The 22962-nt window shown below is 44.8% G+C and overlaps 1 protein-coding gene across 1 annotated transcript in view; it reads left to right on the top strand.

Moving 5' to 3' along the window:
• PARM1 (prostate androgen-regulated mucin-like protein 1) overlaps window positions 1-22222 on the top strand; it is a 106903-nt gene extending 84681 nt beyond the window's left edge. The window contains exons 3-4 of the mRNA XM_007463204.1: window positions 9828-9906; window positions 21961-22222. Coding sequence (XP_007463266.1) covers window positions 9828-9906; window positions 21961-22045 — 164 coding nt within the window. The 3' untranslated portion in view covers window positions 22046-22222. The remainder of the gene's footprint in view (window positions 1-9827; window positions 9907-21960) is intronic.
• Window positions 22223-22962: the final 740 nt, after the last annotated feature.

The following is a 22962-nucleotide window of genomic DNA, read 5'->3' as shown; positions in this document are numbered from 1 at the left end:
CTTGTCTTTGTTTATTGCCTCAGCTATCAGTGCCTTAAGGCTTTTACTTGGGATAAGACCAAGAGGTAGAAAATTTAAAGGAAGGCAAACCAGGAATTCAAAGGTATCTAGTCCCAGCTCTGCCACTGATGGAGTCTGATCTCAACCAAATCTCTTAATTTCTATGTTATCATCTGTAAAATGAAGGGGTTAGAGGCAATGAACCTTCTTAATTTCCTTTCAACAGTAAAATTACATCATTCCATTGGTCATGATCAGGCTGGAAGCAAAACTTGAGCTTGAGATCCACAATCATTTCGAATACTAGGGCTGGCTCAGATCTTTTCTGGATTCAAGTTTCTTCCTGGCTTCAGAGTTTTTATGGATAAGAGACGCCCAGAGACTGAGACCTTTGTAATGCACTTCATGATGGACAAAGCATTTTAAATACACTGTTTAATTTGTAAAAGCACTCTGAGGGGAAGCAAGCGATTCATCAAAGTTGGGCACGTAGTAAATAATAAACATCAGTTGTGTGAATGATTGAACGAATTCTCACTTTACAGGTAGACATAGGGACACAAATGAGGCCATAGAGGCGCAAAGGAGTAAAGCGACTTGCCCAAGACTGTTCAGCTAGTGCATGTATAAAGCCAGTCTTCAACGCCAGATCTTCTGGTCACAGAAAGTAGAGAAGCGTAAGTTTGGGGAATCCAGCCTCAGAGGTTGAATCCCATTTCTGCATACTAACCAGTTGAACAGATTTTTGTTAACTGCTTTTGCTAAACTCCTAAGTGGAGATACCTACCCGGCTCTGCCTAGCTCAGTGCCTGGCACAGGGAACTGCAGTAAAGGATGGCTGCTGAGACTTTTATGACCACAACTGTTTTTCTTAATGCTTTTATTACTGTTCTTGGCACAATACTAGAGATGTCCCCTGAGAAATGCTGTTAAGCCAAGACTGAATTCAGTCTTTAAGGAGCGTCTGTTAATAGCATACAGATGTAGGGGTCACCCCTGTTTCAGGAAGAATTCTTATTCCCCGTGGGCTCCTTTTGGTCTGGAGAGCACTGAATGAGAGGAATGCTCCCTGACGTGATGTTGATGGGAAGCTGCTGTGTGGCCATCAGCTTGTCAGGATGCTATAGGGAAAGGGGATGAGGGGCACTGTTTGCTATTCTTAGAAACCCAGCCTAGTTTACATTACAGGTGTCAAAGGAGAGCTGGGGTTGGGCGACCTAAACTGGTAGTTATAAAACATTCCAGATGGGAACGAGGCTTCATTTGTGTTGGGAAAGATTGTGATTGTAAGTGAAGTAAGGAAATTTTAAAACCATGGTAACCAGGAACTGTGCCGACTTGTGTGCCCCGTTTGGCATTGATTACAAACCTGTGCTCCCTGCATCCTTCAAGTACAGCTGATATGCCTGCAGGAGAGAGAAATGAAGAAAAAAGAAACACACACTTGCTTGGGTGAATGCAAATCTTTTATTATCTCAACAGAGATTTGTGTTTCTAGTATAGATTTTTAACTATATGCTACCCAAGTAGGTAAAATGCTTTTAGATAAAAGTAAAGCCAGTCGCCAAACCAGGGCTTCCGATGACAGGAAGTGGAAAAGTATAGATATTAGGGATCCTGCCCAAAGTTTGAATCCCAAGTCTGCCCACTGACCAATCCTGCAAACTAACTAGCTTTTAAGAAATAGTATAAACAGGAAGTAAAAGATTCCAATTGTGGTCATATTTGACCAATTTTAATAAAGTTTACCTCTGCCACTGTGTGAAGAAATGATTAAGCAGTACTTTAATGATTTAAAGATTTGAGGGGATGGGGCAGCAGAGAGAAGGACTAACACGGAGACAAACTTGGATTGTGCTAATTAAAAACAGTTCTGTATCATATTTGCATGCAAGCTGTATGCCTTATAAAGGAGTTTGAATTTTGCGTCATAACTACTTATAAAGTTCAATTAAACAAATAGCTACACTTTCAGAAGAATCAGTTATTTTATTATTTTTTCTTTTTCATGTCCTTTATTTTTTAGTTTCTTTTAACACCTTTACTGGAGTATAATTGCTTTACAATGGTGTGTTAGTTTTTCCAGTATAACAAAGTGAATCAGCTATACATATACATATATCCCGATATCCCCTCCCTCTTGCGTCTCCCTCCCACCCTCCCTATCCCACCCCTCTAGGTGGTCACAAAGCACCCAGCTGATCTCCCTGTGCTACGTGGCTGCTTCCCACTAGCTATCTGTTTTACGTTTGGTAGTGTATATATGTCCATGCCACTCTCTCACTTCGTCCCAGCTTACCCTTCCCAACCCATGTCCTCAAGTCCATTCTCTACATCTGTGTCTTTATTATTCCTGCCCTGTCCCTAGGTTCTTCATAACCTTTTTTTTTTTTTTAGATTCCATATACATGTGTTAGGATATGGTATTTGTTTTTCTCTTTCTGACTTACTTCACTCTGAATGACAGTCTCTAGGTCCATCCAGGTCTCTACAAATGGCCCAATTTCATTCTTTTTTATGGCTGAGTAATATTCCATTGTATATATATGTACCTCCATCTAGCTGGTTCTTGCCTAAAAGTTTCATTGCTCTCTGTCCAAGTTCAGCCCATCCTTTAGAGAACATCTTCATTCCTACCTCTTCCCTACTCTGGCTTTTGTTTTTTGCGGTACGCAGGCCTCTCACTGCTGTGTCCTCTCCCATTGCGGAGCACAGGCTCCAGACGCGCAGGCTCAGCAGCCATGACTCACGGGCCCAGCCGCTCCACGGCACGTGGGATCTTCCCGGACCGGGGCACGAACCCGTGTCCCCTGCACCGGCAGGCGGACTCTCAACCACTGTGCTACCAGGGAAGCCCCCTACTCTGGCTTTTATAGACACACACCCTCCCCCAAGTTAGAGGCAGAAATACAGAGTTTGGTACCACCCACCTCCCACCTTAAGTACCCACCTGTCTGTCCATTCAATGCTACACTCCCCTGTGTGGTCCCCAGGCCTGACTCTTGTCTCCGCCACTGGGTAGTGAAACCTCAGAGCCCTGCCTGTTGCTTCTCTCCACCTGCATCATCCTCGCTCAAGAGGAGCCCGGGGAGCTCAGTCAGGAGAGGCCTGTGAGATTGATTTGAGGTCAGAGAGAGATAAGTTTAGTTTCCTCTGGTGTGGGATAGAGTGGGAGGGAAAGCAGGAGTAAAATCAAAGCAGCACTCAAGGCCAGAAATCAAAGTGACCTTCAATAATGATAAAATTAGGATCCACTTAGGTGACAGTATTCAAAAATGGAGACTTTCATTTTCACTTTTTCTCCCCCATATCACAGCCTACATGCACATGCGTGCGTGCACACGCCAACAGACACACGCCCCAAAGCAAATCACAGTCCGCATGTATCCTGTGGTATTGCATATGCTGCGAGGTAAGCTTTAGGCGACACTCCCAGCAGTGTTTTGGACCATAACACACACTAGAAACCAATGACATGGCCCTTCTTAGATGGCTGTACTGACTGTTGTCTGCTCCGAACTAGTCCTCCTCCCAGTTAACCAGAATCACTGAGCTTTGACCCACCTTCACCAGCACCCATACGAGGACCCAAAACCCCACACGGCCCCAAGTTGGGCCCTGATTCCTGGACAGTCAGCAGAAGGCAGACGGGATGTGCCAGAGTGGCGGGTTTTATCTGCAGGTGGACTTGGATCTAACACTAGGGTCCAGGCAGCCGGAGAGCCCAGCAGGTAATAGCATGGACTCTGGAGCCAGCCCTTGTGCCCCGGTCCCTCTAATTACCAACCATGGGCTCTGGGTCCTTAGTTTCTCTGTGCCTCAGTTTCCTCATCTGTAAAATGGAGATAACAAGAGGACCTACCTAACAGAGCTCTCATGAGGATTACTTGAACTGAAATAGGTGAAGTTCATAGAACAGTCCCTGGCACAGAGCAAGTAAAGTGTTGGTTGCTATTGTTGTTTGGAGGAAGGAGTTGTAATGTGAGACTATTGCTGTAAAGAGGGAAGAGCCTTTCCTTAGTGTAATAAAGAGGGATTTGGGGCACATACAGGTGTCAACCCTCTAGCCCCTTTCCTCACCAGTCACCCACTTCCGTCCTCTGGCACATACGCAGACACATGCTTTTTTTTTTTTTTTTTTTTTTTTTTTTTTTTTTTTTTTTTTTTTTTTTTTTTTTTTTTTTTTTTTTTTTTTTTTTCCGGTACGCGGGCCTCTCACTGTTGTGGCCCCTCCCGTTGCGGAGCACAGGCTCCGGACGCGCAGGCTCAGCGGCCATGGCTCACGGGCCCAGCCACTCCGTGGCACGTGGGATCCTCCCGGACCGGGGCACGAACCCATGTCCCCTGCGTCGGCAGGCGGACTCCCGACCACTGCGCCACCAGGGAAGCCCCGCAGACACATGCTTTTAAAGAGGAAGAATTCCTCTGAGACAGAATGTTCCTTTCCTCTTGGTGACCTTGACTGAAGAAGCCACCACGCTCTCTGTAGTGGCCACCTGCTCCCATTGTCCGTTTCTTACCTATTCTCTACATGGGAAAGAGGAAAGAAAAGAGGAAAGAAAAGAGCAAGAACATTGAAAAACAGTCCAGAGGTTTTGTTAAAGACTTCTCAGAATAGATCAGACACACACACGCATACCCAGGAACTTGGTCAAAGCATTTACACATGCATTCTAAACAACCTGACTGATGACTTCCCAATGAGATGTCGTTCGGAAGTCATCCACAGATAGCAGCAAGACACTTCTTTTGTCATCCTGAGAACACCCCACCGTCACCTCCCCTGTCCCCGGCTCTCTCAGAGCGATAACTTTTTTAAAGAGCCTAGGAAAGCTCTTTCTTTCGGAGGTCGTTCGGGTTCATCCTATCACATCCTAATATTCTCATTTTTGGATATGATTGGCAAGTATCCTGCCAAAGAGGTCAGATGAGACGTTTCTTTCATGTTTAAAGTGGGGGGTGGGGGAAATCCCTCAATGAGAAGAGTCCCCAGGGGAACATTTGAGGTTTGGGAACATTGCTAAGCCCAGGAAGACAGGAGGACACCTTTAGGACAAGGGACGGGGTGGTAGTCTGGACAGGAGCAGAGTCCCTTCTGGGTGTGGAGGACGTCCTATGTCTGCGAAGGACTAGCCGAAGCGTAGTAAAGAGAGGCAGGTGTTGGGGGCGGCGGAGAGAGCCTGTAAATGATGTCATAGTTTATTCCAGGAGTGCACGGGCACAGAACAGAGTCAAAGCAGGGCAAGTGACGCCCTCCAGGGAAACCCTCTCCCTCGGGTAGTCTGACCCGAGGTCCAACCAGAAGCGTGGGCTTCTGGGGTTTTGTTCTGGTTACTTCAAGGATATTTTCTGACTTTATTCAGACAGAGAGTCCTAAGATAACTCTCGTCCAGCTCAGTCGTCCATGGGGACTCGCAAGCACACACTGGGGCGGTTGGACCATAGCTGTAGAGTCATAGGAGTAGATGCCGAGGTAAGACCTGGAGCAGGGGTTCCACGATGGACAGGTGGAGAGGCTGCTTCTTGGGGACCTTCTTAGCACAGTGACTGGTCTCAAAAACTGCCAGTTATCTTTTTTATTTTTTTTGCGAGTATTACATTTAATCATTCAACATTTAACAAAATAATTTAAATACCCACTATGGGCTAGAGATAAGATGCAAGGTGAATATGATTAGAATCTGTCTGGGGAAGCTCATAAATACAACACAGAGTGTTTAAGAGAAGCAAACACAAAGAGCTGAGAACACACAACAACACTACAGCTTGCTTGGGGGTGTCAGGAAAGCTTCCCAGAAGGGTTGATATTTAGTTGTCATAAAGAAAGTGTAGGAGCTGGCCAAGCTGAGAAAAGGGCCAGGGACGTCACCAGTATATTAATGATTAAACATGCAAAACCTAGGAAGTAGTCCTTGGTTCAAATGGCAGCTTAATCATTTACCAGCTTATAAAACCTGAATCGAGTTCTTAAATCTCTCTGAGCCTTAACTTGCTCATCCATCAAATGGGAATCATTCTCTTCATCTCATAAAGAGAATTCAATAAGATGGGAGCTGTAAATTTCTTGGCCCAGCACCAGACCGATGTAACCACCCACAAGTGTAGAACAGATCATTCTCTCGCCTGTTCTGTTTTTCTGTTCTGAGTTGTTGTGAAAGTGGGGAAATGGCCCCCTGAGAAACGCCATCAGAGAGACCCAGACTTCAAGGAGGCTTTGGCTCGTGGCTCTTCAACAGCCCTCTGGTCAGGCAGAACGTGTTGGCACAGTGGGATATTCTGGCATCTCGGCTTAGAAAATACATAAATTTCCTCCGGTTCTCTCTTAATTTCTTCTGGTTCCAGGGCTTCACAGCGTGAATCACACCCAGTCTGAAACTCACACGTGCCAACAGGGAAGATGAGGAAGACAGAAATGCCAGCCACCTCCCCATCCCCCACCCCCAGGGCACTGCCCACCCAGTGTACACACCTTCCTCATAGGGCAGAGCTTCCCTGCCCTAGCCACACCTTCCTTATCTTTCCTCTCCCTGCCCTGCCTCGAAAGAGGAAGTAAGAGAAGGGGAATTCCAGTTTTTTATTTTTTGTTCCCTTATAAATGGTATTTTAATTTCTGCTATTATAGTAATAACCCATCCTATGACTGACACATACAAAACGCAGTCATTAATTAATTAATACATTTTTTGAGTTGACTGAATGCTAATGAAAATACAGATAAAAGCAATACCCTGTTGTATTTTTTTTCTTTTTAACATCTTTATTGGAGTATAATTGCTTTACAGTGGTGTGTTAGTTTCTGCTTTATAACAAAGTGAATCAGTTATATGTACACACATGTTCCCATATCTCTTCCCTCTTGCGTCTCCCTCCCTCCCACCCTCCTTATCCCAGAGAAAAACAAATACCGTACGCTAACACATATACATGGAATCTAAGGGGGGGAAAAAAAAAGGTCATGAAGTATCCAGTTTACTTTAAACAGAACTCAGGGGGAAATGGCATTTGTTTTCACAAGGAGGAAATCAGGCCTTTTCGGTTCCCGCATAAAGTCCTGCTACCCTCGCCTACTGTCAGCTCAGCAAACCCCTCAGATGCTCAAACCACAATGCCCTGAGGCGTGGAACTTCCCAGCATGAACTTCCCGGCTGCTTCGGAGTGGGGCAGCTGCCGTGGAGGTGAAAGCGAGCTTAGGACACAAGCCCTCCCAGGCTGGGGGCCTGATGAAGTCCTTCTAGTTCCAGAAGACCCTTGCCCCCATGGTGGCACCCTCTGAGAAGAGCTGGTGGGTGGCAGAATAGTTAAGGAGGTGGCCCGAATGTTTAAGTACCATCTATTTCACCTCACACGTTTTGGCCTCCTTTTGGGCAATATGAACCCTCAGAAACGCCCCTTCGCTCAGCTGCCCTCAAGGGCCCATGGGGGGAATCACCTGCTAATTCTAACTCTTGTTGCACGGCTGTCCTCTGTGAACAAGAAGGGTGGCCTTGAAGAGCCCTGTTTGAAGACTGGTCTACACCGAGAGCCAGACAGCCACCAGTCACATGGAGAGAAAGCCGGTCATTCTACTACTTTCTGTTTCAAAAACAAAAAAACAAAAAACAGCACTTGAGTTGGGGAACTGCCTGTTTTATCTTCAGTAGAGGTGGTATTTAAATATATCCAGTAAATCGCAGAGTTGGAGAAGATCCAACTGCCTAGAGTTAGGGAAGAAACTTTGAAGGACAAACCTATGATTTCCTAAATTAAATGTATCCTGGGGCAAGAAAGAAGGGTCTTATAGGAAATCAACTATATTCTTTCTCTCCTCCCATTTTTTTGAAAGGAGGAAATTAAATTTAAAGGTCAGTTTTCAAAGCTCCTAATTGCAATCAGTGTATCTTTTTGAATCTTGAAATACCCCCATCACCTTACCTTGCAGTAATAATCCTCATTTCACAAGCTCTTAAAAGAGCTGTTAAGAGGCTTCAGTGAACTTTGAATTGTTCTAATTTCAGCGCAGTTTGGAGGCTGAGAAGCTAAGTGCAGAGTAGAGGTTATCCATAAGGGGACTGACCTCAGACTTTCTCTACTTGATCCAGTCTGCATATTTGAGTGTTCGGTGCCATAATTCTACCTTGACAATAGTAAAAAGGAAAGAGAACTGTACTGATAATTATACCAATCTGGCCCTAAAGGACTCTAGGAGCAAAGAGATGGGCGTGTGAGTGTCCAGAAGTGTGGAAGCTCTAAAATGGTACATATGGTCGGTCTGTGTAGACACATCAAGCTCTGGTCGTAGTCTCAATGTTAGCAATACCTTCTTGGCCTCTTAGAAATGATAACCAGCAGGGGCATGCATGTCTTCTGTAGCCTTCTTTCACCCAAACCTTTACGGGAGTTACTAAAGAGTTAATGAGTAGACTCATTTGCTTCTTAGCTCTGCTCTAATTCTTTTGGTGGAAGGGCTAATGAGAAGAACAATATACAAAAGCCATTCATAAGAGAGGGGGGAAAAAATAGAAGGAGAAGTGGCAAAATCATCCACAAATAGTAAATCTCCAAAAATGTGGGACAGATCCATCACCTTTGCGACGCAGTTCATGAAAGATGGGCACTGGTCCAGGAAGGTATATCTGGATAGGACTTTAGCTTGGTGCACAGGGCACCTCATTTAATTTTCTTCAAATTATGTGGACAGGTAGAACAGCTCTTCTTTCTCTGCCACAGCAGGTGAGTGGTGTATCTATCGGTCCACAGGGTTAAGTAATTAGCCCATAGTCAGACAGCTAATGATAGAACCACGCTTGAATCCGCATATTCAGACTCCAGATCTGATGCTCTTTACAATGTGTTTAAGAGTCCCATTCATTTGTTGAAGTAGAAAATAATTTCTCAGTGGCCTGAACGAGTAAATGGGGCCAACTTTAATGCCAAAAAGTCCCTTTAACAATGAGGAGACAAAAGCCCAACTGATGCTTGGTATTTCTGAGGTGAAATAAAACTGAAATATATACATTATTAGCCACCAACTCACACAAAAGGAGCATTGTGCCCAAAGTAGTAATCTCTGGAAGCAGTGTGGTTATTCTTACAAGGCTATGTGCTCAAAGGGTTTTTTGTTTTTTGTTTTTTAACTGCCCATGCATAGTTGCCTTTGGAAACAGATTTTAAACGACACGATAAAACATTCATGTTACTTTATAATTGTACCTGGTTATTTCTACAAACAAAACATAGCGTTACCTACCAGACTTGACCTTACTTTATACACCAAACTCGACTTTATCCTCTATAAAATCAGATTCACCTTTCAGGGCTGAAAACTGGACACATGACGCAAAGCGGTGTTTCTTAAAACTGCTTTGATTTGATGGCATCATTAAAATTAGTGCATCTCCTACCAAGAGGACCCTTTTGAAGTGGACACTACTGACATAGCGCTGTGGTTCTGCTTTAGTAAAAAATCAACAGCATTATTTCGTCATGGCCCTTGACTAAGCATCCTAGGTCTTCCAATATTTTGCAAATGCTAGAAAGACAAAAGCTAAAGCACATGAAAGAAGAAAATGGTACTTCAGGAGATTTTAAATCCACTACCCCTGCAGACGGCAGCGGCAGCAGCAATAGATTGGTGGCGTTCTTAAAAAAATTATCAAATATTACTGTGAACTGTTTTCTGAACTCAAGGCCAGCCGAAAGGTCTTAATAAATATTGGCCATTTACCGAACTTAGCCTAGCCTGAGAAGCATTTTGATAACAGAATTAAGCTCCTGGGTTTCGCATTGCAGAATGATCTGGAATGAACACCCTTCCTTCATCTTCTTTCTGTGCCTTTTCTCCTTCCCAGGCAGCATCGCCGCCATTACGGTGACAGTCATTGCTGTGGTGTTGCTGGTGTTTGGAGTTGCAGCCTATCTAAAGATCAGGTAAGACAGCACCCTCCTCTTCTTTATAAAGAATGGAATTCCTTTTTATCAGGCTCTGGGCTGTGAGCTGTTTTGCTGAGTTCTTGTTTCTTCCTAAGTATCTCAGCTCTCAGAAATCTTGGCAGGGAAGTGAAAATGGCCAGCGTACTGCACCCTGGACAGGAACAGATGGGGCGGTATCTGAAAGTTGGCAAAGCAGAAGAAATCATCTGGACTATACAGCGTGATGATGTAATGGAAGGAGAATGAGCCTGGAGTGAGGGGACTGGGGCCTTGGCCCTCTGCCCTTAACTCACATCATCACCCTGAGAAAGCCACATGCCTCCTGAGCCTCACTTTGTCTCACCTGTGAAATGGGCGAGATAGGCAGGCTCAGTGGTTCCAAAACACTGATGTTCTGAACACTGATGTGGGAGTGTGTACCCAGCCTGGAAGGAGGTTCTCACCCCGTCTAAAGCAAAATGTTGAAAATACAAGGAAAGTGCAGTGTTTTCTACAAAGTTGGGTTTTTTCCCCCCGAGATTAAATCCTTATAGTTTGGGTTTTAAAATATCCTTTCTCTATGAAAAGAATGTGATCACAGATGGTAGTTGAGTTTTTACTTTCTTTAGCCAAAGAGAAAGTTGCAGTACCCTGTGAGTCCTCCACTTTTGTCATCTACCGTCTGTAAAATCAAAACTCTCCAAAACCACGTTACTCACAATGAGTGTCCTTCCAGCTGTAAAATGCCAAAAGGCAAGTGGCTGTCTGGTTCCCCAGTCTGCCCAGTGCCTATAACAGGGACAGGAGGACGCATGCCACCGTGATGAGCACAACTGGTCCCTGACCCCCCAATGCATTCTTCTTCCAACAGCCAGGCCCATCTTTGTGGAAGCTCCTTCGACCTGTCACTCCCTCCCTCAAACGCCCCCAGTGGCTTTCCCCCTGCCCTTAGAATTATACTGACCTTTCCGCTTGGCGTGAGTTCCTTCATGGACCCACCCTGCCACGTCTTCTTGCTTATCACACATTTCTCTCCCTGTTAATCAGTGAGCTGCAGTCACACTGGCTTTCCGTCCAGTTCTTAGAACACACCAGGTACTTTGTCTCTCCAGGCCCTTGGTTCTTGTTGGTCCCTCTCCCTGAAATGTATTTCTTCTGGTACTTCCTCATACATGGCTTTCAAGTCACATTCTCCAGGAGACTTCTCTTCCAGTTTGGTGCCTTTGTTATTTATTCTCCTAGTGCCTCAATTAGTTTCATCCTGGCTGTTTTCACTGTATGTGATTTTATTTGTTTTTTTTAATATGTTTGTTTGCTTGTCTATTGTCTCTTTTCCCCACAAAAATGTAAACTGCCTGAGGACCCAGACTTTATCTGTGAGCACAGGGCTGGCGTAAAGGAGATGCTCGATAAACTGAATAAATGCACAACTGAACGTAAGAACACACAATCACACAGACACGATTGTGCACACATGCACACTCTTGACTTTTTCTCATCGCAGCTGTGCTTCTCCCTCAGGAGGCGTGTCCTGGCTCCCCACCTGGAGCTCACGTATTTAGTTTCTCATCTCTACACACACATCCCCTCTGCTCGCCCCCTCTCATCTCTTCCGGTCACCCCAGCCCAGACCAGCGTCCAGTGGGGAACCCTCCCCTCCCCCTTCCCTTTTATCTCCCTCCATCTTTTGTTCTACAAATGAACAAAATCAATCTAATGACTGGTGTCAAGTATGAGAGTGCCTTGTAATATCACCCCTATCTAAGGTACAAAGAACAGGAAGCCAGGTTTCAAAGAGAAATCAGAATTAAAGTGCCAGCATTACCTGTGTCTAAAAGCCTTTATGAAAGGATCCAGAGGTCTTCAAATTAAAAAAACAATCTTTCTCTTCATTAAGTCTGTATTTCCTTGAGCATCAAACAGTTTTATGAATTATAGCTTACTGAATGCTACCCTTTTCCATCTGGCTTAATTACTAGTTTATCACGGTAGGTACACTGTATTTTAATTATTAGTTAAATTGGCTTTTATGAACTAGTCTGGGTACCTCATCCCCACTTTGTAACAGAGTTTCTCTTTGTGTTTGGGAGATTCTGGGTGGGGCTCAAAGAAAGGAACTTACAGAGAAATTTTAGAGACATTCTGGAATCACCAGTGGTGAGTTCCAAAGGGCTCTGTTACCAAAAATGCCTCCACAGAGTATGGAACAAAATAGAAACACTTCCGGGCTTCTCTGGTGGCGCAGTGGTTGAGAGTCCGCCTGCCGATGCAGGGGACACGGGTTCGTGCCCCGGTCCGGGAAGATCCCACATGCCGCGGAGCGGCTGGGCCCGTGAGCCATGGCCGCTGAGCCTGCGCGTCCGGAGCCTGTGCTCCGCAACGGGAGAGGCCACAGCAGTGAGAGGCCCGCATACCACCCCCCCCAAAAAAAAATAAATAGAAACACTTCCCTCTCGCCACACACCTGCCAGAAATGATGTTAAAATAACCTCAGGACCCTTCTTGACTCCAGGCAAGAATTCATTTTCACCACCTGAAGCCTACCACTGATGATAGACAGGCAGACTAGAACAGTGACTAAGAATTCAGACTCCAGGAGCAGGGAGATCTCAGTTCCAATCTTAGCCCTACCACTTTCTAGCAGGTTCTGCCATCACCTGGGCATGTAATAGAGCTTCACTATCCCTCACGTCCCTCCTCTGTAAGATGAGGACCGTAATTTTAACTACTTGGTAGCATCGTTGGAAGGATTAATGGATGCTGCTTCCCAAGTACATAGCACTGCAATCATCATCATCATCATCATCATCATCATCATCATCAAAGTGGTCAGCTGGAAGGAACGCCAGTAGGACAGCTGATCAATAGATAGTTACTAAGCATTAGCCACGTGCCAGGAACTCTTCTAAGCAATGGGGTCACATCAGTCATGAGACACAGTTCTGCCGTCTCAGAACTTACTGGGTTTGGAAAATTTTGTTAGCATGTCATTAAAATTGGTTCTAATGAGTGCTGATTAAAATTGTATAACATTTTACTTAAAAAATTTAAAAATTTTTTAAATTTAAATTTTAAAAAATTAAATAAAATTTAATTCTAAAATTAAAAAAAATATTTAAATTTTATTTAAATTTTAAATTAAAAAAATTTTTTAATTTAAATTTTAAAAATTTAAAAAATTATATATTTTCTCCAAGCATTCTCAGCACTAGATAAATTCAGTGAATGATTAAATTGAACTAGTTGTTTCTCTCCCCTGTAATGTAGTTCCTCCCTCTTAATGTAGAAAGGCCCCCATGGTATAAGATTGTTATTTATCTTTGGCACTACAAACTTAAGGACGGATAAAGTGATCAGACCCCTGTTTAGAAACCCCCTAAGGAAAACCTCTTTCTGCTGCTCTGGTAATTATTTTGGAAAAATGATAACATAAGGAGGTTAATAGCTCTCATGAATCTCAAGGCTGTGCTAAAACCCCTTCAAGTGTTATTTTGCCAGATTCTTGGAAAGCCCCACTAATCATTCATCAGAAATACACTTGGCTCAATTGACAACTGTCAACTGTGTGTGTGTGTGTGTGTGTGTGTGTGTGTGTGTGTGTGTGTGTGTGTGTGTGTGTGTACCTAAGGTTGAGTTTTGCCTTGGCTGGAAATTTCCTCCATTCCTATTGTCCCACATTTCTGAGAACAATAACATGACAGAGGTATGTTGTCTGTGGTTTTTTTAGCTCACTTGGCTGGAGCAGCAAGTGACTGAAATCACAGCCCATGAGGGAACCATTAGCTTCTGGCCTGCAGCCACGCCCTATCACCCCAGGCCCAGCTGATGTCCCGGCAAAGGCAAAAGAAGATCCGCTTGAAAGGGCAGCCTCACCACCAGAAAAAGGGCACTCCTTGCGAGCTCTGCTAACCAGTGGCTCAGGAGTTTCACCACTTTCCTTAATTCTAGCTCCCTCTGAAGGCGTCAGAAAACCGATCAGCCGTCCGTTTTCACACTCCTACTCTTCAGGGATCCTTGACCCCTAGTTTTGTCACAGTATCTCCTGCCTGAAGGACCTCATCTCTCTGTAACCTAAGCCGCTTTTGGATGCAATTTATAAAAATGAACTGCCCAGAACCTTCCAAGGCTCTTTTCTGCTATCCACCCCCGCACCGTAGCCAGCAACAATGTGGGGTGGAGGGAGGAACGTGGGCTTTGCAATCAGGTTCGATACTGACCCTTCTACTTACTATTTAGGTGGCTTTGGGCAAATTTATAATCCCCCTGATCCTTCATTTCTTCACCTGCAAAAATAGAGCTGATAACACCTATCTTTCAAGGTTGTCTTGAAGATGAAGTGGAGTAATGAATGTAGATGACCTGGAAAGACCGTATAACATGGTAAAGAATATGGACTCGAGGGCAAGTTCATTAATCACTCTGCGCTCACTTTCCTTGTTTGTAAAATAGGACTAGAATACTAATACCTAACTCAGGCTTGATATGAGGGTTAAACTATGATACAGGTAAACACGCAGTTCCGGGGTTGAAGTGAGGGCCATGGAAGGGCCAACTGCTGTCCTCGTTGTAATTGTCATCATGCGCTTCCTACTTAGGTGCTCAGTAAACTGTAGCCACCAGCAGCCCCGTTCCGTAGGCATCAGGGATTCAACTGAGAGAGGAGAGGTGGAGGAGGAGGAAGACGGCACAGAAGCTCCGTTTTCTAATTACCTGTTGACGTGCAGACTTCCATGTTCCATCTTGGCAATTTCAATTGTGCTTTTTCTAAACGCCTGTGAAGTGGCATCCACATTATACATTCATTAATAGGAGCTATCTCTGAGAAATCTTTATTCCAGGGCAACTTTGAAAGAAAGCAAAAGCCCCGCCTGCCTCTAGCAGAAGGTTGTCTTTAATTAGTGATGATTGAAGAATGAGGTAAGTCAGTTCTGTTTTGTTTTAAGTTGGCTCAAAACTGTTCAGCCACGAGATAATCTCCTGGGCAGGAGACCATATCTGCTGTCGCCAGCAACGTGGATGCTGCTATAATTAGGTGTGCTGGTAGCCCAGACAGACAACACGGCTGTTCCCTTCACAAAAATAAATGTGATCTTGATTTGTAGACACAACAGGGCCTGGCCCTTAAGACATCTTTGTAGAAGTCACCTGTTTTGCTTTAAGTCTTTCTGGTGATGGCATTTTCGACAACTGGATTCTACCTGGTTGTTGTTAGGTTGAAAAACTAGGCCCATAAAGAGCCAGCCGTGAAGTCTAAGATCTTCTAGTGTTTGCTAGCTGCAGGTTGACATTTTCCGGTCAGCTTCTGGCGCTCTGTAGGTCTAGTTGACTTGATTCTCTACCTCAGTGATTCTCAAGACTTCAGTGTGCATAAGAACCAATGGGCGAGGGCTTCCCTGGTGGCGGTGGTTAAGAGGTCTAGTTGACTTGATTCTCTACCTCAGTGATTCTCAAGACTTCAGTGTGCATAAGAACCAATGGGCGAGGGCTTCCCTGGTGGCGCGGTGGTTAAGAATCCACCTGCCAATGCAGGGGACACGGGTTCGAGCCCTGGTCCGGGAAGATCCCACATGCCGCGGAGCAACTACGCCTGTGCGCCACAACTACTGAGCCTGCGCTCTAGAGCCCACGAGCCACAACTACTGAGCCCACGTGCCTAGAGCCTGTTCTCCACAACAGTAGAAGCCATCGCAATAAGAAGCCCACACCAAAGAGTAGCCCCTGCTCGCCACAACTAGAGAAAGCCCTGCACAGCAACGAAGAACCAAAGCAGCCAAAAATAAATAAATAAAATAAATAAATTTATTAAAAAAAAGAACCAGTGGACAAGCTTGTTAAGAACACAGTTTCCTGGGTCTCGGCCCCATAGGTTCTGACTCAGTGCGTCAGGGTGGGGCCCACGCAGTGGCAGCTCTCACCAGCTCACGGGTGGTGCCAGTACTGCTGGTCCAAGGACCAGACTTTGAGTAACCCCACTCTACCCTTTCCTCCCAACACTCCAAACACACTTGGCTCTAAAGTTTCCCAGGTATAATGCTCTGCTGTTTCGTGCCTTTGTTTTTTTTCAACATGCTGATCCCTGGCCAGAGGTGTTTGGTTCACCTCTTTCTTATCTGGCTAATTCCAAGTTGTCTAGCTCAAAAGAGATCTTCTCTGGGAAGCTCCCACCCTCACCCTCTCCACAGTGAGTTTCATGCTGCCCATGCCTCCTTCGTACCATTCACTTCCCTGTACCGGAATCATTGCGTCCACTGCCCGTCTCCTCCACTAGAAGGTCAGAGAGCCCCTGGCAATACCTGACGTATAAGAGTTGCTTTATAGATACTTGCTGGCTGAGTGAATGATTCTGGGTAAGAAAGTTTGGGGTGCGGCAGCAGTGTTGGTTTATTCCAGATCAGGAGAAACTAGGTTTAGAGAAGGGGAAGCGATGGGAATCTGTTAAACCATAGATTTCCCCTAGTTATCTCGTGACTCTGAACTTGTTGACAAATAGGCAGGTGTTCCGACGTGCAGGCCTCTTCTGTGATGAGTGTCTGCCAGTATGATACTGACAGATGATCTTAAAATATAAAATAAATTTTACCTGTCCCTTCAAAGTAAAGGTGATTATTTAAAGATACTGAATTATGATACTCTAACTGTTGCCACTAACTTGCAGTGGTTAACTGTGGGCAAATAAATTCACCACTAATGGTCACAGATTTCTTAGCTTCAAATTGGTAGTTCACAATGTTAATTTCTTAGTTTTGACTAATGGGCCATGGTTATGTCAGATGTTAACGTCAAGGGAGATTGGGTGAAGGGCTCATGGGAATTCTTTGTACTCTCTTTGCAATTTTTCTATAAATCTAAAACCATCCCAATATAGAAAGTTTTATTTAATTATAGTTCAGTAGCTACCACACAGATGTGTTGTTTGCTTCTGCCCCAGAGCCTTTGCACATGCTGTTCTCTCTGTATGTAGGGTCTACCTCAGGCATCCCCATGGCTCATTCACACCTCCTTTATGTGTCTGCTCAAATGACATCTTCATGAGACTTTCCCGATCACCATATTCAAAATTACAATCCCCACTTCCCATATGGAACCCCTCATTCCCCTTCCTTGCTTTATTTTCCTCTATTGTACTTATTACCATCTGCGATATTGTTTTTCATGTCTTATTTATTGTGTCTTCCCCCATTAGAATGTAAGCCCCCTTAGGACAGGGGTTTCTGTCTCTTACTTCACTGAAGCATTCCCCAAATCCCAAAATACGGACTGATCAGTGATAACTTTTCAATGAATAAATGAAAGAAGCCAGGCAGGGAAATGACAATCAGAAAAAGAAAGCCACCAACGAAAACAAAGGAGCCAGTGACAGCTGCACCAAACTAGCTTTGCTAATGGATGATTAAGAGTCTAAGGCCTAATGGCTAATGACCAGGGAGCTGCAAGTTCAGTTGTGTTTTCCCAGCACTAAGCCGTATCTTACTCATCTTTATAACTCTCCTTCTTAGCACATAATAAGCACCAGTGATTGAATGGAAAGACTCACTTTACTAGAGCGGAGAGGACTTTGGGAGGAGTAGTAATAAACAAAGTTGGAGACCTGCTGGAGAACCGGGGTTGACCCTTAGAAAGGGGAAGGTGGTTTCTAAACTATGTTTGTCTCAACACAGAGAAAAGTCAAACACCTCATTCATTTTCAAAGAGCGTTGAGCTCCATTAAGTATTGATGCTATAGCTATCTTAAAACAGGTACCTTTTCACAGTTGTGGAGAAAGCCTCAAACCATAAATGTCACACCACATTTCCCAGTTGTCACCAACAAAGCATCACCAGTTGTGACTGCAGGGAGTGGGGAGTGTTGCTGTGTTAGAGCAAAACCACTTGAGAAGGAAGCAATGAGGCAAGGGCTTCACAGAAATCATTCCCTATTTTGTCCCCTCAGGTTCTGCTTTTAGCTAACTAAATCGTCCGACGCAGTAGAACAGTAGTGACAATAAGCACAGTGTCATTGATTTACAAGGACTGTGGGCCTATACTGAGTGCTTCAAAGCCATGTCATCACACGGGAGAAATTTAGTTGTAGTTCTCTTTCCTCTTCCTATCTTTAAGGTGAAAATGGTGGCTTTGGCCCTTTCTGTTCTTTAGCAAGGTATTTTCACTTTGCCATGGTTATATCGCGCAATGAATTGCCACAGGCCGTACTAATCCCCGCTGGTACTGACAGAGTAAACTCTGTGTATTTACTCCGTGTACTGTTCATATGCTACTGGATGTAAGCAGTTATTATCAAGTATTTATAAAAGTACCATCGCATTAAGAGCAACATATCAGACATTCTGAAAATGAGAAGCAAAGTAAGACGTAGTCTGCCCCCAAAAGGTTTACTGTCTGAGGAAGCCAACGCACAGCAAATGGAAAACTTAGCTATGCTGGCTTGCTGGGTGCCGGTCTTTATGAAGAAATGGAGTAAATGAAACCGCCTTGACGTGACGAGGATGTCATTCATACAGAGTGCCCTTCAGATTGAAATTAAATGCAGCAGCCTTGCAGTACAGAGCCAACAGGCCTTAGTTTTAGTACCACCTCTCCCAGTACGTCACAGTGACAGTCCTCCAGATCCCTTGGGCCGAGCCCCACCTTCTTAATCTTGAGAGTGGGAGGATTTTTTTGTTTGTTTGTTTATTTATTTATTTATTTTGGGCTGCGTTGGGTCTTCATTGCTGTGTGAGGGCTTTTCTCTAGTTGCGGTGAGCGAGGGCTACCCTTTGTTGTGGAGCACGGGGCTCTAGGTGCATGGGCTTCAGTAGTTGTGGCACATGGGCTCAATAGTTGTGGCTTGTGGGCTCTAGAGCTCAGGCTCAGTAGCTGTGGCACACGGGCTTAGCTGCTCCGTGGCATGTGGGATCTTCCCGGGCCAGGGCTCGAGCCTGGGTCCCTTGCATTAGCAGGTGGATTCTTAACCACTGTGCCACCAGGGAAGCCCCGAGAGTGGGAGTTTTTTCACCACTTTACACCTGACAAATGCCAATCTGAAAAATTCCCCCATTTCCATCTAAAACATGCCATGATTTAAGAGGTTCTGACCAAGAGAGATAGTTTAAAGTGATCATTAATGATTCTCTTCTTATCGCACACACGCACACTCACACTCTTCCTCTTTCCACAGTATTACAGGATTTATCCAAACCTGGCTTGAATCCCAGCACACCCAGTTATTCTTGTTCAGGCTCATTATTACATTAAAACATGCCCTACGGGTTCAGTATACTCCCAAACATGGTTTATCTCTATTTCTTGCTTTGCTTCCCTCATTTATCAGTATTTTGCTCAACTCACAGTCCATTCAAATGAGAAGACAAAGAAAAATGAAAGCTCCGTCTTTTTCCTTTATTTTACTAGTGTGTGTGTAGTAGACATCTCTTATAATACAGCAGATTCAGGTATCGCTCTGATCAAATAATCTTGCCTACAATAACCACAAGCAGTAAGACCTGAGGCCCAGAAGATTTTTAATCCTCTAACCCCACTCTCGCATGATAATCATTTTTTTTAAGTTATAATATAAGAAGCTGGTTTTATAACTATGCCTGGGGCATAGTTTCAGGAGTTCCTGGAGAGAGTGAGGGAGGCGCACTTTTCACTCAGTATCCTTTTTTATTTGCAGATCTGTCATGCGCTTGTGTAAGTTTCATTATAATAAAAATTAAAAAGCAATATTGGGCAACATTTATTGTGCATTTACTACGTGCCAGGTCTTTTATATGCATTACCTCATTTAATCCACCCACCAATCCTAACGCAATTTTTTTGTTTCTCCGTTTTATAGATGAAGAAACAGGGAGTTAAAAATCTATTCAAGGACATACATCTGTAGGCTCAACTGACATTTTATGAGAATCAAATTATATGATAGATATAAAAATGCTGTGAGAAAGCATACAAAGCTGAGACAGAGTATCCTATCAATAAAAGAAGGTGCTTATTGGGTCCCTTTTGGCCAGACTTGTCACAGTAAGTCATGCTGAAACTTAGGCCCAGCTCCAGTCTTGTAATCCCTAGGTTTCTACTTATTCAGTCTATAACTTCCATTTCTCAACCCTCCTATTAAAGAATTTGATTGGAATTGGAGGTTTTAGGTGTGGGGGAAGTGTTGGCGATGGATGGGCGGGACCTCATTTACCAACACTGCCCTCCCCTATTCCTGCCAATCAGTAGATCAGTGGTGTGTTATTTGTGACCTCTTTCCTTCTTACACCCACAGAAATGAGTGTGGGTCTTCAGGGCAAACAAACTATACTGTGGAAGTTTCCAGGTGTATAGACTGGGTCAACTGAGCCAGCCCTCGGGACTGAAATCAGAATTTTGAAAGCTAAGAGTCTGAAGCCAGCACATCAAGCATCTCTTTTCAACTACCTGACAGATGTAAATAAGCTTAGAAGAGTGACAGCGCTTATTTTAGCAACAGATAGAAGTATATAGCAAATGCTTTTTGTGCCTCTCGGGTTGTATTTTCATTTTGTTTAATTTTCATATCTAGCTGAGAAAAAAGTTAGGGGGAGTGGGTATGTTCATCTGTACTATAGATAGCCTACCTGATTTCCAGTGGCGAGGTGTCAAAATTCACAAGCTAGCCTGAACCTCAGAGGCACCAGTTGCTCATTTTGTGGTGGTCTCCAAATCCTGTCATTGGTTTTATTCTTAAAATGCCATAATCATTTCCAGGAAGCTCCCGCCTTGTGAACAGATTGGATGTTCAGGATGTATTTTTTCCTATCACTGTTTCTGCCACAAACATTTATCGAGGACTTACTTACTCCTCTAGGTGCTGGAGATAGAGGCAAGAACAAACAAAACAGGCAAATAATCCATATGTATAGTCTAATTTGAGGAGAGAGGCAGTCACAAAATAAATACGTAAATTGTATCGCATGTTAGAAGGTGATGAGTGCTATGAGAAAAATTAAGCAGAGAGTGCTTTGGGCGGGGAGTTGCAAGTTAAATAGAGCTCCTAAGGAAGGCTTCCCTGAGAAGGTGACATTTGGGCAGATGTAAGGAAATGAGGGAATGAGCTATGTGGAGATCTGGAGGACAATTGCTCCAAGCTGAGGGAACAGTAAGTGCAAAGACCCTGAGGCAAGAGTGTGTCAGGCATGAGAGGAGAGGGCAAAGAGGCCAGTGTGGTTGGAACCGAGCAAAAGGCACTGGCATAGCAGCTGATTTGCTCAGAAAAGTAACAGGAGCCAGACCCTGCAGGGCTTTGCAAACCATCGTAGTGACTTTGGCTTTGACTCTGTGTGGGATGACGGGCCACTTAAAGGCTTCAAACGGAAGAGTGATATGCATCTGATTTCAGTTTCTTTTTGAAATAATATTAATCGTGGAGCAGGTTGCCAGAATGAGCCGGCAAAGCCGGATAAACACATATTGCCATTGAGCTAAGGTGCTAAGCAGACTCCAGGGAGCTGAGCTCAGAGAACTGGGTTCAGATCCCGGAGGTGAGGGTTCGACTCATAGCTCAGTTGGGTGACTCTGGGCATGTCGGTTAACATCTCTGAGCCCCATTTTCCTCATCGGAGAAATACGGATGAACAATACCTGGCCCATGGTTTTATTCTGAGGATCAAGTGAACACGGAACATAGAAGAACTTGTAGATTATAAAACATTATATAAAGGTCAGGAGGGGGTGGTGAGAGCAACAGCGGTTCTGGTTGTGTCGTTATCATTTCAGGGAAAATGAAGTCCAGGACCTAAGCCAAAATGCCAGGAATGCAACCTTCCCTTTCCCGTTACTTCTTATTAAATAGCCATGGAAGAGGGGCCCTTCCTCCTCCAGCATTGGAGATCAAGGAGAGAGACAAGGACCCAGCTGATCTCAACAGAAGGCGCCAGTTGGGCTCCCAGTGGATCAGTCATAACTTACAAGGTGTTTGCGGACTGGGGCCTCCCGGCTTGGTGCGTCTGCTACCGAGGGGTGTCCTAGTGAAGAATTGTGTCTCCTCTCCCCGGTTCAGGCCCCAGGGCACGGGGCTGTCCGCAGATGGGCAACTTCTCCAAATAACCACACCCCTCTCCTTCCCACCAGGCATTCCTCCTACGGAAGGCTCTTGGATGACCACGACTACGGGTCCTGGGGAAACTACAACAATCCTCTGTACGACGACTCCTAACAAAGGAAGGTGGCCTGGGATGAGGAATAACTGTCTTTATTTATCAGTGCTTATCCAGTAGAGTTAATAACAAGTACCTGATGTGCATTGAGCGACAATCCTAAGCCCTGTTTTGTTGGTTTGGTTGTTTTGTTTTCCTCCCTCTCCTCTGGCTGCTACAACTTCCCCTTTCTGGTAACAAAAAAAAAAAAAAAAAGGAAGAAGAAAGAAAATTATTTAAAAGTGAGTGGAGTCTGACATGCAGCTGACATGGGCCAACCCTAAGCCGTCCAGGCCGGACGCCATGGTGGAGGTGTCTGTACCCAGCGCAGGTCCCACTGCAAGAAGAAACGAACAGGGATCAAGTTGTGTCGTTACTAAAAGGGTTACTTTTAGGGGAACTTTCAGTGTGTGGTATTTCTTAAACTTTTCTTTAGGAGATTACATTAAGTCTCAATGAGGGGAAAGGCAATGAGTGCTGGGAGGAGTTTGCCCCGCAGGTAAGGAAGCAGGGGTTTCTCAGATTCCTTTTTAATCTCAGTTTATCTGGTCGTGTCCCACAGGACACCTGCTCGGCTCTGCTAGCTGGATGCCAGTTTCTTAGCTGCCTAATTAAGGAAAGAGGAAGCTAGAAGGTGCCCTGGGGGAGGCCAGCTGGCCGAGGGGCAGAGTAGCAGGCTGCTGTCAGATCTCAGCCTGCCTGCTACCTGGCCTCCCCTCCAGGACATCTGTCTCTGCTGAGGATGCCCGTTCTAGTCAACCGCAGCTGGGACCCCAGCCCACAAGCTTTCAGCGGTTCCACAGGAGAAGGCTGTGAGATGAGTTTAGCTGTAGGAAAGAAAGGGAGAGACGTGTGCAATGGGGGCGTTGAGGAGGGTGGGAGGGAAGGGGCGTGTAACATACACCGCGTACCTCATTAGGGAAGGTAAGAGCAGCCC

This window comes from Lipotes vexillifer, unplaced genomic scaffold (assembly GCF_000442215.2).
Source record: "Lipotes vexillifer unplaced genomic scaffold, Lipotes_vexillifer_v1.1 scaffold872, whole genome shotgun sequence".
Taxonomy (NCBI): Eukaryota; Metazoa; Chordata; class Mammalia; order Artiodactyla; family Lipotidae; genus Lipotes; species Lipotes vexillifer.
The sequence above is the reverse complement of the archived record's forward strand: the minus strand, read 5'-3'. Positions and strand labels throughout refer to the sequence as shown.